This window comes from Acanthochromis polyacanthus, chromosome 6, assembly GCF_021347895.1.
Source record: "Acanthochromis polyacanthus isolate Apoly-LR-REF ecotype Palm Island chromosome 6, KAUST_Apoly_ChrSc, whole genome shotgun sequence".
Classification (NCBI taxonomy): Eukaryota; Metazoa; Chordata; class Actinopteri; family Pomacentridae; genus Acanthochromis; species Acanthochromis polyacanthus.
The window spans coordinates 40,449,495-40,464,125 of record NC_067118.1 but is presented as its reverse complement, the minus strand read 5'-3'; the positions used below and the strand labels follow the sequence as shown (position 1 = coordinate 40,464,125).

Genomic DNA, 14,631 nt, shown 5'->3' with positions numbered 1-14,631 from the left:
AGCAGGAGGACCTCTCCAATTTTATCTCAACCTGCAGCGTGCTCCGTCCTGCTCTCCAGGGTTCAAACCTACTTACAAAGACAAGAATTCATGAATGTGTGCCTGACTAGATGTTCTAAAACAGGGGTGTCACTCAATGTGGAAGTTGTAATGTATAGGTGACAAACTGAGACATAACATTGTTGAAATTTCACTTACTTTTCTTCATAAATGTCTGGTTGTTCATGTTTTGTAAAAAGATAATTCCTTAAATGTGAATATTTTCAGAATGTGCCTTTTTTGCACTAAAACAGTTATCTATAGGTTATTATGCGCTGATTTTACTGGTGTGGCTCACTGCAGATTAAACTGAGCTGAATGTGGAACCTGAACTAAAATGAGTTTGACACCCGTTCTAAACTATCAGAAAGAAATCACTGTTTTCTTTACACTCTAATAATTCATGCATGTGTGTATTTATTGTATTTCTGTTTTCTCAGGTGCACAAGGGCAGTCTGGGCAGAGAGGCATCAGGGTCGCCTATCCTTGTTACTGAAAACGTTACCTCAGCAACCACTCATGTGACAAAGGTAGAGAGGCTTAAATAAAACTAAGAAAGCACATAATTTCCTATTTTATTAAGCTGTGTTGTAGTGCGCCCCCTGGTGTGTGTGTGTGGGTTTTTTTTTTTGCAACACAAAGAGATGCAGCTCATTTTTTCTAATCGTGGGTTCTGTTGAAATCCACTAAAAGAAAAGCCATTGTGTGTTCCAGACGGTGAAAGGAGGATATTCAGAGACCAGGATCGAAAAGAGAATCATCATCACAGGAGATGATGATGTAGACCAAGAGCAGGTGAGCTGAAAAAGTCAGAACAACCCAAGATAAATGAGGAATACTGCTGCTGGTTTTTGGGTGCGGGTCTTATTGTGGACATTTGTAGATGTTGGAGCTTTCTAGCTTTCTTTTTAGATTTCTATCAATGAGACTTTTTCATTTGCTAACTATTTTTAGCTGCATTGTTACCGTTTGTTTGCTGCATTTCATTTAAACACACACGAGTAAGGGGAAGAAAATGCATGAATAAAAGAAATTTGTAAAGAAAATCTGACAAAAATAAATGAAATGCTTAAGGCTTGTCAGCTGTAAGCTGCTGACTAAATCAATAAAATGACAAATATTTTCAGCTCTATCTTTATTGTGTAACCACAGCTAGAATAGTTTTATTCTAAAAACATTCTGAGAAAGTTCTAGTAGTGTTTTCAATGTGAAGTCTTATTTTAGTTCCCAGATTGTTCCTCTTTAAGTTATTTTAACATTTTAACGTCCTTCCTCTATAAGCATTTGTGAGAACGTTATATAGGATCTGACATCGTCCTCCATGCATCCTCTGAATGTTAAAATATTCTGTGTTAGTTCATTTTTAACCTCACAGGAATGTTAACTGAAATGTTACATATCTTTAAAATGCTTATTGAACATTCCATGAGAAATGTTTCCTTTAAAACACTCTTAGAACTTGTAGGCAACGTTAGCTGATGCTGTGGAAATGTTCCCCGCTTGCTGGGAGGCAACATTTACAGAATATTAGCCGTTTGTGAAACATTGCTTTAAAAAATTCTGCAGTGAGTTTGAAATTTGCTCCATTGTACAAGCTTCAAACTGTGTTTTGTGTTGAACTGCAGATCTGTTGTAATGGTTTGAATATTAGCTTTGACTATAATTCACACAGAAAAGCATTCAATGTTTAAACTGAAGGTGTCAAACTCATCTTAGCACAAATTCCACATTCAGCCCAGTTTGAGCTCAAGTGGACCGGACCAGTAAAATCACAGCAATAAAAAATGTAAATACTGATGCTGTGCAATTACATAAAAAATCTGGTGTAAATAAATGTTCTATTTGCTGCTTTGCAATGTAATTCCCCGCTGTGGGATTAATAAAGGTTTAATCTATCTATCTATCTATCTATCTATCTATCTATCTATCTATCTATCTATCTATCTATCTATCATAAACTATAAATAACCACAACTCTAAATTTTAATCACAGGTATCTAGAACTGAACAATACAGTATTTTGCTTTATGATTAAAACGACAGTCAGACAAAAAAAGAACAATGAACAGTCTAGCATTTTTACTTTATGATCAAAACAACTTGTCAAGGTCAGGAAATTATTTTAAATTTCTAGTTTTTCTAATCTACAATCTGCAGTTAATGTCTTCTCTGTCATTTTTACATTTTGAGGGCCGGATTGGACCCTCTGGAGGACCGCTTTTGGTCCGTGGGCCTCATATTTGACACCCCTGGTTTAAACATCTGTCTCTGAAATGAAGACAAAGACACACAGTTCGCTCTTTTCCTTGCAGGCTCTGGCTATTGCAATCCAGGAAGCCAAGCAGCAGCATCCGGACATGCAGGTGACAAAGGCTGTTGTTGTCAGGGAAACAGAATCGTCCACTGAGGATCGACACGGTGCATCAGAGGTACAGCCGCCACCCTGACTCCCAGCGATGCTATCTGCTCAGGCTCTGTGCCTCCTCTGACCTCCTTTGAGGGTTCAGGGATTTAAGGTTTGTTTGTCTTTTCCTTTCTTTGCTGCAGTCCTGATTTCCTGAGACAACAGTGCCCCCCTTTGGACCAGAAGCGTCAGTGCCCGACCTGAAATTGCCGCCCACCATCCCGACTGATAAGACTACTGCCAGTGGCGCTCTGATGGAGCCTCTTGTACACTCACTAGGCTCAAACAGGACTCCTTACCAATCCTTTTGTTTTATTTTTAATCAAGCGTTGAAATCATTGATGTTGAGTGGAAAAAAACAACAACAAAAAAACAAAATGTCAAACCTCACTCATGGTCATTCACAGGTCAGTAATATTCCAACAGAACTCCAAAAACATCTGGCACAATTAAACACATAATCCAACTAAATTCCCTGCAAACCTCTCAGGGACTCAAAACACTTCCTTAAGTATTCCTAAAAGGTCACGTAGAAGGGGTTTAAGGAAATCATTCACTGTGGAACAACCCGAGGTCCTGTGCCATGTTGGTACCTCTTCCCGTTCAGAAAGGCTCATTTGGGAATATGAGAGTGTCTTATCTGTACCGGATAACAAGAAACCGCCTGATTCCTGCTGTATGTGCTGAAAAAAGAAAAAAAAACTACTGAAAAACTTACCGTGTGTGTTTACACTTTATTATCAAGAAGTCAAACTATCCATTACATGTTACTCAAGTACTGTTAAAGCAGGGGCAAAAGAAGAAGAAGTCCTCTGTTTAGTTTTCATTCCTGCATAGCCAGTCGATTGAACAAATGAGCTCTGTTCCATCCCATCGCGCTGAGCGATGAGGATGCACTGATTAGAAAGGATCACGGTCCCCCTGAGGCGTGCGTTCAAGTGTTCAGCGAGGACCAAAGTCAGCGAGTCGGATCACTATGCTTCCATCTCTCTGTCTCACCTCTAATGTTTTACTTTCACACCCTGATGTGTGGGTGGCGAGTATGCAAGGATATGCACATCTGTGTCGTCATTAGCAGCTGTTGATACACGGTGTACCTGTTGTATTTATTCAAACGGTGGCAGTGTAGTTTCTGAGCATGTTGATGTTTCAGAATGAGCCCAGTTTCTCTCCTCTTCTCCTAGCCTTTTAGATATGCTTTCAGAACCCAGCTGGATAGAATATAAGACCACATTGGCCATTTTTGTGTAGTAATTACATAGAAGTAGGCTTACACCCTTGTTCCAGTGACAGAACGGGCTGCTGCATCGGTAACAGTAGTGCTTGAGATAATGTTTGTGTGATGATTTCCTGCATTATCGGATCCTAATTGAGTACGATGGATAATAACTCATAAATAAGAGCGACGGATGGTAATATCCAGGGTCGCGGTGGAAACACAAAGACATAAAAAGGCTGAATTATTCACAATCTGAAGTCTAATGTGGAACAGAGGAAATTAAGTTTCCTGAGAGGAAATGAAGAGCATTCATCAGAAAAAGTGGGAAATATCCAGCGCACAATGCGTTCAGTTTCCTCCATCCAACACCTAATGACAGCAGGTTGGCTAAAGCTTCTTCCTTTTAACACTTTTATCTCATTTACAGCCGCTGGTGCTGCTCCATGCATCTCTACATATCAGTTTGCTTCTGATTTAATTTGCCGGTGAAGAAGCAGCCTCGTTGTGGTGACTGGTGGTTTTCTGCTGCTGTTCATTTTGCAGCAAATTTCCTTTTTTTTTTTTTCCTTTTTGGAGCCACCTTGCTGAAATGTTTTTTATGCATCAGAGCCGTTTCCGATACTCTTTTCATGTAAAGTACAGTGTTCTAAATGAATAAAATATACAGTAGGAGAAGCATCTTTGAACTTTTAGCTGTGTGTGATTTGGTACATGAATGTTAGAGGGATGCCATAGACGTGTGATGTGCCAATTAAGGTAGCAGTCCAACTGTACAAACGCTGGTTTTGTATGAAATAACTTTATATGAACAAGCTACTTTTAATTACAAAAGTGCCAGAAAGTCAAATGCATAAACTCGGCATGGCGACGTTTCCCTTTAATTATGGTCTCTTTAACGTTTTGAAGGAAGAAAACAAACAAACAAAAAAAAAAAAAAAAACAGCACAGTGTTGTTCTTAGCAAAAGTCTTATTTTGTGCATTAATTATCAATACGTGCAGCAGAAAATTCACTCTACTGATAAAAAAAACCGTCAAAAAGTGTCCCGTCCGGTTTCTAAGGGTATCGCTGAGGGATGACTTTGGCTTTCAGACACCAGAATTTGCAGTCAGTGTGTTCACATGTGTAGTGTAACTCCTGTTGTGTTTCAGATTTTGGTTCCAAATCCTTTTAAAGTGATGGTTAGTGATGGATGTCAAACTGGAAGGTGGAAAAAAAAATAACATTGATGCAGCCGTGCATACCTTGTACTGTATATTTGGTGCTGTTTGGTGGATTGTGTAAAGTAGTTAAAGAGGCCACAGGCTTGAGACACACTAAGGGGGCGTCGGTTACCTTAAAAGAAGCTTTGCAGCATCAAGCGGCTCAAGTGTTTCTCCCCAAATTATCTAAATTCTCCTCGGATCGGCCGTAAGGTCAGACTCACCTCCTTCTGTCCGGAACAGGCCTGATCGGTAATTATCAGACTGTGATTAATCGCAGATGCTTGGCTGTTGCTGAGGAACCTGGTGCCGAAGTCTGATTGGATGACCTCTGGCTCACCTTTAAACCTAAGCCCTGAGCTCTCCTCCTCCTCCTCCTCCAAAGCTTCATCTCTTCTGCTCTGCTGCTCTCCATTGCTTGATGCTGTGTCTTTTGCTGTACATTGTACTTGCATTTCCTTCGAAAAATGAATAAAGAAGAGAGGAAAAAAGAGCAAGATGAGAAGGGAATCCCTCTGTTTGATCTCCGTAACACGTCTGTGTTTGTCTTATTATGTCTGCCGTCGGTGCATATATTTGTCCTCCAAGACAGTAATTAAGCGCAGCTTCTTTATGTTTGAATCATGAAAAAATGCCGCATGCCTCACATATCAACAGTGTGTTTTTTTAACCAAACTCCTAGGGGTTGTTTATAGTTTACAGCGGTTTTCTTGCAATGATTGACAAATTAAATAGAAAGATAGCAGTTCTTATCTTTAAAGTAGTTATTCTACATTCACCTGTTGCTGTATTTAGGTTTCTAAAGAGTGGAAAAGACACAATCTGCATTCAAAATCACACAAATTATGTTGCACATTAGCATCAGAACCTCTTGAAAATGGCTTGACTTATTCAGACGTGTGTCTCCATCTCTCAAATTTCTGTTCTTTACAATCTACTTTTAAACTTCCCCACAAATCCGTCCTTTCTGAAGCATGGTCGCTTTGTGTTGCACATCACTATTGGACTGGACAATTTAAGGAAATCCAGCATTAATTCTCTCCTCTCTGTGTGCGAAAATCTTTGCAAGAGCACCAAACAAACCTGAAGGAAGTAATAAACCCGGTGCCTACAGGTATGGATTTACAGATAATGATTGTTTTTAAACGAAGATCAGGAGCATCTATAGAGGAAAATGCAGCCTTTTGTGTCTGAAACAGGAGCTGGACTTCACTAGAATTAGCAAAACCAAGTCCTGATCCTTAACTAAATGGAATTATCTGACAAGAGCGCTTCATGTAGCCGTTTCTGAACATAAATAGGTATTGTTGTGAACAAAAACAGTCTTTTTTTGCACTTCAGACACAACTACAGCATTTGTTTGGTTAAGCATAGTGTTGTGGACTTTCTGTTTTTTTTCTGCTTTAGCAAAGAAGCCATATTTTCAGCTTTTTTTTTCCAGATACAGACGATAAAATGCAGGCAATTCAGCTGTTAGGTAACGCTGTGAATGAAAGGCATCATGTTTAATTGAAGCTTCATGGTCTCATCACATAATTTTAATGACCTTAAAATCTGCAAAATTAAATAAAACCATTCAAATTTATGCACAGAAGTTCATTTGTCACCCTGGAGACGGTAGAAACTGTCCGCTTTCTACCGTTTTTCCGGCGCAAACTCCACCTTCCTCAGGAAACCATTAAGATGTGACCCGTAGGTGGAGAAAACTTTTGCTTTTTGTCACACTGAAATTTCAAAAACCTCTTGTAGCAAAGTGAAAATTACCACCCACGCCTTTGAAAAAGCTCTACTTGAAACTCCACGGCTTGGTGAAGAAGCAGCACTTAGGCGTGAAGCACACAAACTTTGGGCCTCCTTCCGACATCAAAGAAAGAAATGAGGAAAATGGCATTATGTTTATTAAAAGCAGGTTGATCCATTCAGACACCCTAAGCAAGGTACATACACCGACCGATCATCATGCCAAACAGCAGCTGACGGTAACAAACCGTCCCTACTTTGTAGTAAGCTATGTTAGAAAAGTCAGTAATCACTGCCACTTATCGTATTACAATGCTCATCAGGAAGGACAGAAGAGAAAAGGCCTGTTTTTTTCTGAGCCCAAAACGCCCAAAAAATATGATCTAAAAATGACCAAAGAGTGGAAAAAATCTCAACGTAGCACAACAGTTAGGTCAGTTATTCATAAATTATAGCATGAGTGAGCCAAAACACAATGAGGGTAAACCAAGGAGGAAAATAAATAAAAGCTCTCTGGAACAATAACAACATGGATCATAATCATAAGACTTAAGGCTCATTTGGGACCTGAGGATTTTCATACATACAGTGTACACCAGCTCACACTGCTCAGCGTGCCTTTGTTACACACCTGCCATGGATAAAGGAGGAAGGCAAGACATCGATTAATAAAACACAAGTTTGCTGTTTACAATGGGAGCCATGATGGAGGGGAAACACGCTGAATTATCTCACAATGACACCACAGGCGGAGTTGAACCTTTTTGGCCCCTTTGGTTCCAGTTCAGTTTCACGGCAACTCGGAGGTCTGGATGATGGAACGTAAAAGCGCGAAATAAAATCCAGGCAAAGTTATAAAGGTCTCAAACTGTGGCTGTCAAGAAGCGATGAGGCCTCAGGTCCCTGTTGTTGTTTTTTTTTCCCTCTTTTTTTGCTTCTTTTTTGACAGGGTTGAGTCACAGTTTGTTTTCCTTCTCAGACAGTGCAGGAGGTTTTCCCAAAGACACTCCAAAGCGTCCCCTTAATCCCCTTAAATCAAGCTCAAATATGACTTCAATCACATAAATATGCGCTTAGCAAATGGGTTTAGGTCTCCTCCGCTCCCATGTATGTTTAAATCCCATCATCCAAGAAAAGTCCAGTGGTACATACAAATCCGTTTAAGGGAACCTGCGAGGTCCCACTGAGAAAAACAGATGCACATCCTATTGTGGCCTCCGAGGCAAAGACCTTATGAGAATATCCATTGGTTAGAAAGGAGAAGAGGAAGAAACAAAAACACCTTCAAAGAGACTACAGCCGAGTCATGGTGTCCTTTCAGCTCCATAAAAGCAACTTCTGAAAGAGACAGCTCCTTTCAGAGACTACTTTAAGGAAGGTGGAGGAAAAGAGTCTTCCTCACAAAGAGATCTTTGAGGAAAGAAGAGGAAAGACACAGTAGGGTGGGGAAGGGGGAGCAGGTGGAAGCGCTGCTGTCAGCCTCCGCTTGTCTTTGACCTGCTGTTTCTCCCTCTTAAAAAGCAGCTGCAGCGCCCGGTTCCTGCAGATGTTTGTCATAGCACCGTTCTGGTTGTGAGGATTAGAGCTGCAAGGTTGACCAACGGAAACGCCAAGGACTCCGGGGCTACTCCTGTAGCTATGGCGCCTGAAACAGACGACAAAATACAGCAAGTGTTTGTACTGTCAACGCCTCATGTGGTCTGGTAATGTGTGAGGAATCTGTTTGACGTAAAGCAGGGGTGTCAAACTCATCTTAGTTCTACTTTATGATCAAAAAAGCAACAAAAACAAGACAAAATATTACACAAAATGAGCCACAAAATGAGAAAAGTGAGAAACAAAATGACTAAAGTGAGAAACAAAATGACAAAAAATGAGACAAACAACATAAGTGAGACAAAAAAACACAAAACAACAAATAAAGCAAAACACAAAATGACAAAAAAATGAGACAAACAACATAAGCGAGACAAAAAAGACACAAAACAACAAATAAAGCAAAACACAAAATGACAAAAAAAATGAGACAAACAACATAAGCGAGACAAAAACACAAAACAAAACAACAAATAAAGCAAAACACAAAATGACAAAAATAAGAAAAAAAACACAAACAAGATGAAAAAGGAAACACAAAATGACAAAAATGAAAAACAAAATCATAAAAACATGAGACAAACGACAAAAGCCAGACAAAAAAAATGACAAAGACCAACAAAAACAGTCCCAAATATTACAAAAACAAGACACAAAATCACAAAAGAACAATCTTGTATTTTACTTTATTATCTAAACAATTTTTAAATTTATAGTTTTACAAATTTACAATCTTCTCGGTAATTTTTACGCTTAACAAAGTCGTCCTGTGGGCCGGATTGAACCCTCTGGAGGGCTGGTTTTGGACCCCTGACATAAACTATCACAGTACAGAAACATAGGACTCAGTTACAAGTTGTTGCTGATGGTGTGAGTACAAACATTCATCAATAGGTGGCACTAGTGCAACACATCAGCTGAGGGGAAACCTGAATCTCACAGAGTGAGACTAGTGAGGAGGGCAAAGCTAGATTAAAAGGGAACATCCACTGTCAAACAAGCAGCTTCTGGCAATATTGGGTGCATGATTTTGTTATTTGATTATATATATTTCCCCGTCTGTGGATAAGAGACTATATTTTAAAGCCGCTGCAAAAGGAAAATAAATGTCTTATAGGAAAAAAAATACGTCATAGAGGAGTCTGAGATGACAATTTATCTGTTTAATGCAGCTGTAGAATGTGTTGTGCTTAGAGTAGCAGAGGATATTTTCACACTGACAAGTCTTGATTAAAAGCAATACTTTCACAGCCTTTCACTGAGAGTTCTGGGAAACTTAAGAAGTTAAAAGAAATCCGCTTAAAGAGGCGTCAACAAGAGAATTTAAAGGTAGAAGGGACGCAAATGAATTCCCAGCATAAGCACATGTGCAGGTGGATTAAGATCAACTGAGCCTATGTATCACTTTCACGTTCCACCCATCAGGATGGTTCTACCTGCTATCTTGGGGATGGTGATCTGGCGGCTGCTGATGCCTTCTCCTCCCTCACTGAAGGGTTTAATCTGGATCACGTAGCCCTGGTTGACCGGCAGAGACAGCTCCAAGGAGGTGTTGTTGGTCTCCACCACGTTGGGCCGGCTGTGTTTGTCCTGGCTGTACATCACCTGCAGGAAACAGAGTGCAGAAGAAGATAACGGTGCGTGGCGTGTTCTGAAGTCACTCTGAACACGATGCATCATGTGGAACACTGACAAGAGAAGCTAACTCGGCTCCATGAGACGGAATGAGTCGTCTCGGGGAGCGACAAGCATGAATCTCCAAAAATGTGGAGGAGAGGGTGCAGCGGAGATTCATCAGTCCTGACTCTTGTGCTGCAGCTTGGTCTGAGGAAGCACCTTTCCCTTTGAACAAACACTGCACTCCAATTTCAGCAGAGCCTTTCAATGTAGCGGGAATAATGTGCAGCGACTGTAGGTGACTAAGACCCAGTGTAGGAGGCTGCAAATTAATGTCCTTTTTTTTCCAGATATACAAGCCAAATGGCACTTCAGAAGGATTGATAACAAACTGAAATGCAGTCGCTAAAATAATCAGTAAAATATGTATTATGCATTTGTTGCTGCAATGGCAAGTCAAATGTCACAATCTGGGAAGATGACCATAAATCAGATGGTGCAGTGACTCCCCCTGAGCAGCAATCGGAAAAGTTTTGTTGTTTTTGTGTGGCTAAAATTTACATATTGTAAGAATCAGGGTTATGAAGGGACAGCTGCTTTAAGGAAAGAAGGCCTTTAGTCTGCTCCACATCGTAGCTCCACAATACCAGCATGATATACAGCTTTTAAGTTTATCAGCAAAATAAGCGTGTTCGTAAAAAGCAGCCCTCCACAAGGTCCAATCCGACCCACGGGACGACTTTATAAAGTGTAAAAATGACAGAGCCGACATTAACTGCAAATGGTAAATTAGTAAAACTATAAATTTAAAATAATTTCCAGACCATGAGAAGTTGTTTTGATCAAAAAGTAAAACACTAGATTGTTCATTGTTCATTTATCAGTTTGTGTCTCATTTTTGTAAAATTTTGTCTTTTTTGTGTGACTGTAGATGCTTGTCTCATGTTTTTGTCATTTTGTTTCTCGTTTTTGTTGTTTTTATTGTCTCGTTTTTGCCATTTGTCCATTTTTTGGTTACTTTGTCTCTTTTTGTTTTGTTTTGCGTCGTTTGTGTTTCCTTTTTGTCTCGCTTGTGTTTCTTGTCTTACATTTGTCATCTTGTATTTTGCTTTATTCATTGTTTTGTGTTTTGTTTTTGCCGTTTTTTGTTTTTTTTATATCTTGCCTGTGTTGTCTGTTTTGTCATTTTGATTCTAGCTTTTGTCATTTTTGTCTAATTTTTGTCATTTGTCCATTTTATGGTCATTTTCTAACTTTTTTGTCTAATTTTTTGTCTCTTTTTTGTGTTGTTTCATGTTATTTGTCTCATTTTTTGCCATTTTGTTTCTCGCTTTTGTCGTTGTGTGTCTTGTTTTTGTAATATTTGGTGTTGGTTTTTTTTGTCTGCTGGCCTTATCATTCACTTCCAGATACAGTACTTTTTTGCACTAAAACAAAGGAAAAATTTGGAGTTGCGGTTGTTTCTAGGTTATCATGCTGTGATTTCACTTGTGCAGATCAAACTGGGCTGAATGTGGAACCTGAACTAAGGCGAGTTTGACACCCCTGGCTTAGAGGTTTATTAGTGAAATCAGCTTGTTCATAAACATGACTTAATTATCTTATCATACACACATATACACAATCTGTTTTCAAAATCACACAAATACTGTTGGTCAATAGTATGTGAAGCTCCTGGAAAATGATTTATCTGAAAGGGAAGTTATTTAAATGCGAGTTTCTTTGTTCAGACGTGTGTCCCGAGTGAATTTCAGTTCTTTTTGAAGTGTTGGAGATGTACAAAATACTGTAATGGTTGCAAGACCACCAAGCAAAGTAACAGACCTGCTGCCAACACATATGGATTTACACATAATGGTTGCACTTGTGCTAAATCTGATGGTGAAATAACTGTTGTTGGGTTATCAAAGGATAGGTACCCAAAGAAAAGAAGGCTCTTTGTGTGCGACACATTACATGACCACAATGGCAGCAGGAACTACAGCTTCATGCATTAATAATACTGTGAGAAGCTTATCAGAAAAAATCAGCGCTCATAAACACGAGTGCAGTCACAACCAGCAAGAAAGAAAAAAAAGAAAAAAAACGGGGCGCTCATATGGAGTAAATGGACCAAGTGACAATCTGTCAGTCTGTGTTATGCTACAATCTATAAAAGCAGTCAGTCGTCAGGCTCGCAGTGACTCCCGTTCAGGCTCAGTCTCTAAACTTCTCCACTTCTTACCTTGTATCCCGTGACTTCGGACTCGTTCTCCAAGGCGTGCACCTGGTCCCACCTCAGGATGACCTTGGAGTTGGAAGTGTTCCACATGATTTTGACCGGGGCTTGACTAGGTGCTGAAGGACGAGAAGAGGAAGAGAAAAAAAACACAACAACAGGCCGTCCAATCAATAAACAGTCCAGACCCAACCCAGCATGAAGGAGATTTCTCATTATCAGTTCATCATCCCACTGTTAGGAGTGAGCAGTGAGTCCAGGAACACGTGTGTGGGAGGAATGAAATGACACGGAGGAATGTGCATTATAATTGAACTCTAATAGAGACATATATACTACTAGCCCGTTGAGTAGAAAATGCTACACACCTGTCTATAGGTTAAAGCTATTTACCATCATTGGCTCCATTAAGCACCGTCCTAATAAGCCCCTAATTTGTCAACCCTTTGCACATGGATGACACATTGCACATTGGTGCCAACTGCACATGGCAGTAAAATATACAAGTGGTGCATTCAAGCCATAAAAACAAGGAGAAGACAAATAGGAGAAACAAACATATAAGGCTCCTCTCATTTCTTTCTCCTGAGCCAGCTCGTCTCTTCTGGCCTGATGCCTGTGAAATCGATCTTGAAGGATGTCTCCACTCTTAAAACATATCTCGAGGACAGAGGAGGTATGAAGTACGAGCGAGGATGCATGCGTGTATCCTCTGTGGGCGTCTTTTCAGCAAACGTGACGTATAAAAGGGACAAAACACACAGCTGGAATCTACAAACACGATGGAAGAAGGACTGACAGATGTGTGTTTGAAATACACACAGATCAGCTCCTAAAACATTAAAAGCACTGACAGGCCAAGACTAAGGCACTGATCGTATTGTTACACCTCAGTGTTCTGCTGGGAAAACCTGTTTCAGAACCCCAGCTGATCAGTCTTTACATCTGATGAGCCTGGAGATGAAGACCTGCACTCCAGCCTTGTTCTGCCGCCTCCTGACTCGTCAGACTGGGCCACCACCCTGTTCCCTCCACCTTTATCCAATCAACTGCAGCCGTCATCACACCTGGAGAGTATAAATCCCCAACCTACCTCACTGTAAGGGGGATTTACTGTCAGCAGTTTGTGTGTGTATAGATCGTAACTTCAGTTAGTTGCTGTCATCCGTCTGCCTCCTCCTGTCTGGTAATTTTATTTTTGTCTGCTGCTGTGCTGTTGTTGGCCATGTTTGCACCACACCTGCGACATCTGGAGGTGTGGTGCGAACACCTCCAGACCGCTTCAATCAAGGCTCCAGCTGCTGCTAAAAGGCCGGCTGATTCCAGCATACGGTGGCAGCTCTTAGGGAAGGGAGCTGCCCATTGGGATTCTGTGGACTCTTATGTGAGGCTGGGAGCTGGTCAGGAGTGTGATTTATTAAATTAAAACCATATCTGAGACATTTGTTACTTTCAGTTAGGGGTGCTGCTGCCTTTGTATTTTTGTTTGGAGCCTTTATTTGTGTTTGATATATTTTTATTTTTCCCACAATCTGGTGGAGTCTACTTCTTAGAGAAGGTCACCTTTTGTTATATTTGTGTCTTTAGTTTCAGCAGCATTCACTTGCTTTTAGCCCCCTCACTTTAGTGTTGAATCCTACCCTTATCAAAAATAAAACAGACTGAACTCTGGAAATTCAGTGCTTGTTTTCACTTGCAACTGTTACAATTCGGCCTATCCCACCGTCTTAGTGAAGAAGTTACTTGTCTGTGTTTATTGTAGCTTCGGATGGCAGCTGTTAACTTAGTGGAGAAGTCACTCATGTACTGTCTGTTGTGTAGCCACTGAGGGGTTGCTATTGTGTTCAGGTTTGGCTAAGGTGTTAGCTGTGTTGTTATTGTTTAACCAGTTAGATAACCGGGCTGCACAGTGAAGCAGTGGTTAGCACCGTCACCTCCCAGCTAGAAGATCCCCGGTTTGTTTCATGGTGTGGGCCTGTGTGGAGTTGTGTGCCTGCATGGGTTTTCTCTGGGGACTCTGGCTTCCTCCCACAGTCCAAAAACATGCTGAGGTTAATTGGCGATTCTGAATTGTCCATAGGTGTGAATGTGATTGTTTGTCTCTATGTGTAGTCCTGCAGGGATGTCCCCTGCCTTCGCTCTACGTCATCTGGGATCATAGACTGTATATAAAGATGGACGTAGCATCTGGCTCCAAAAATGAAGCCCACCCAGAAGTGTCAAAAACTTGCAATATCACGCCGTCCGCTAGGGTTGGCTCCAAAAAGCTTTTGCTCCATAGACCCCAATTCATTTTTGGAAAAAATAAAATTTGATAGACTGATGTTCTACAGCTCAGGATTTTTTTCCCGTTAGTTTTCATGGTCAAAATGAGAGATCAGGTGGCCGATCTTAAAATAAATCAATACTGAATTTTAAATAAATCTTTAAAGTTGGCGGAGCCAGGGGGCGTGGCTATACTTGATAGACAGTCTTGTCTGGAATGATTGACTGATCCTTTAGGGCTTCAGACTGGTCCTGCCCCGAGTTACTCTCCAGTCCAGCCTGTTTGACGCTTTTTACGTCACTGGCTCCAAAAAATCCAAAACGGCGACCAG

At 40.6% G+C, this 14,631-nt stretch overlaps 2 protein-coding genes across 3 annotated transcripts in view; one reads left to right on the top strand and one right to left on the bottom strand.

Moving 5' to 3' along the window:
* si:dkey-178k16.1 (band 4.1-like protein 1) overlaps positions 1–5,395 on the top strand; it is a 37,177-nt gene extending 31,782 nt beyond the window's left edge. The window contains 4 exon segments of the mRNA XM_022206552.2: positions 480–569; positions 754–834; positions 2,352–2,468; positions 2,587–5,395. Of these exon segments, the coding sequence (XP_022062244.2) occupies positions 480–569; positions 754–834; positions 2,352–2,468; positions 2,587–2,592 (294 nt within the window). The 3' untranslated portion in view covers positions 2,593–5,395.
* Positions 5,396–6,739: 1,344 nt separating this feature from the next.
* The window catches only part of cntn3a.1 (contactin 3a, tandem duplicate 1), a 99,907-nt gene continuing 92,015 nt past the window's right edge, over positions 6,740–14,631 (bottom strand). For both annotated transcript variants that reach the window (XM_022206595.2, XM_022206587.2), the window contains exons 21-23: positions 12,041–12,153; positions 9,636–9,804; positions 6,740–8,248 (exon numbers count right to left, since the gene is read on the bottom strand). In XM_022206595.2, the coding sequence (XP_022062287.1) occupies positions 8,157–8,248; positions 9,636–9,804; positions 12,041–12,153 (374 nt within the window). In that variant the 3' untranslated portion in view covers positions 6,740–8,156. The remainder of the gene's footprint in view (positions 8,249–9,635; positions 9,805–12,040; positions 12,154–14,631) is intronic.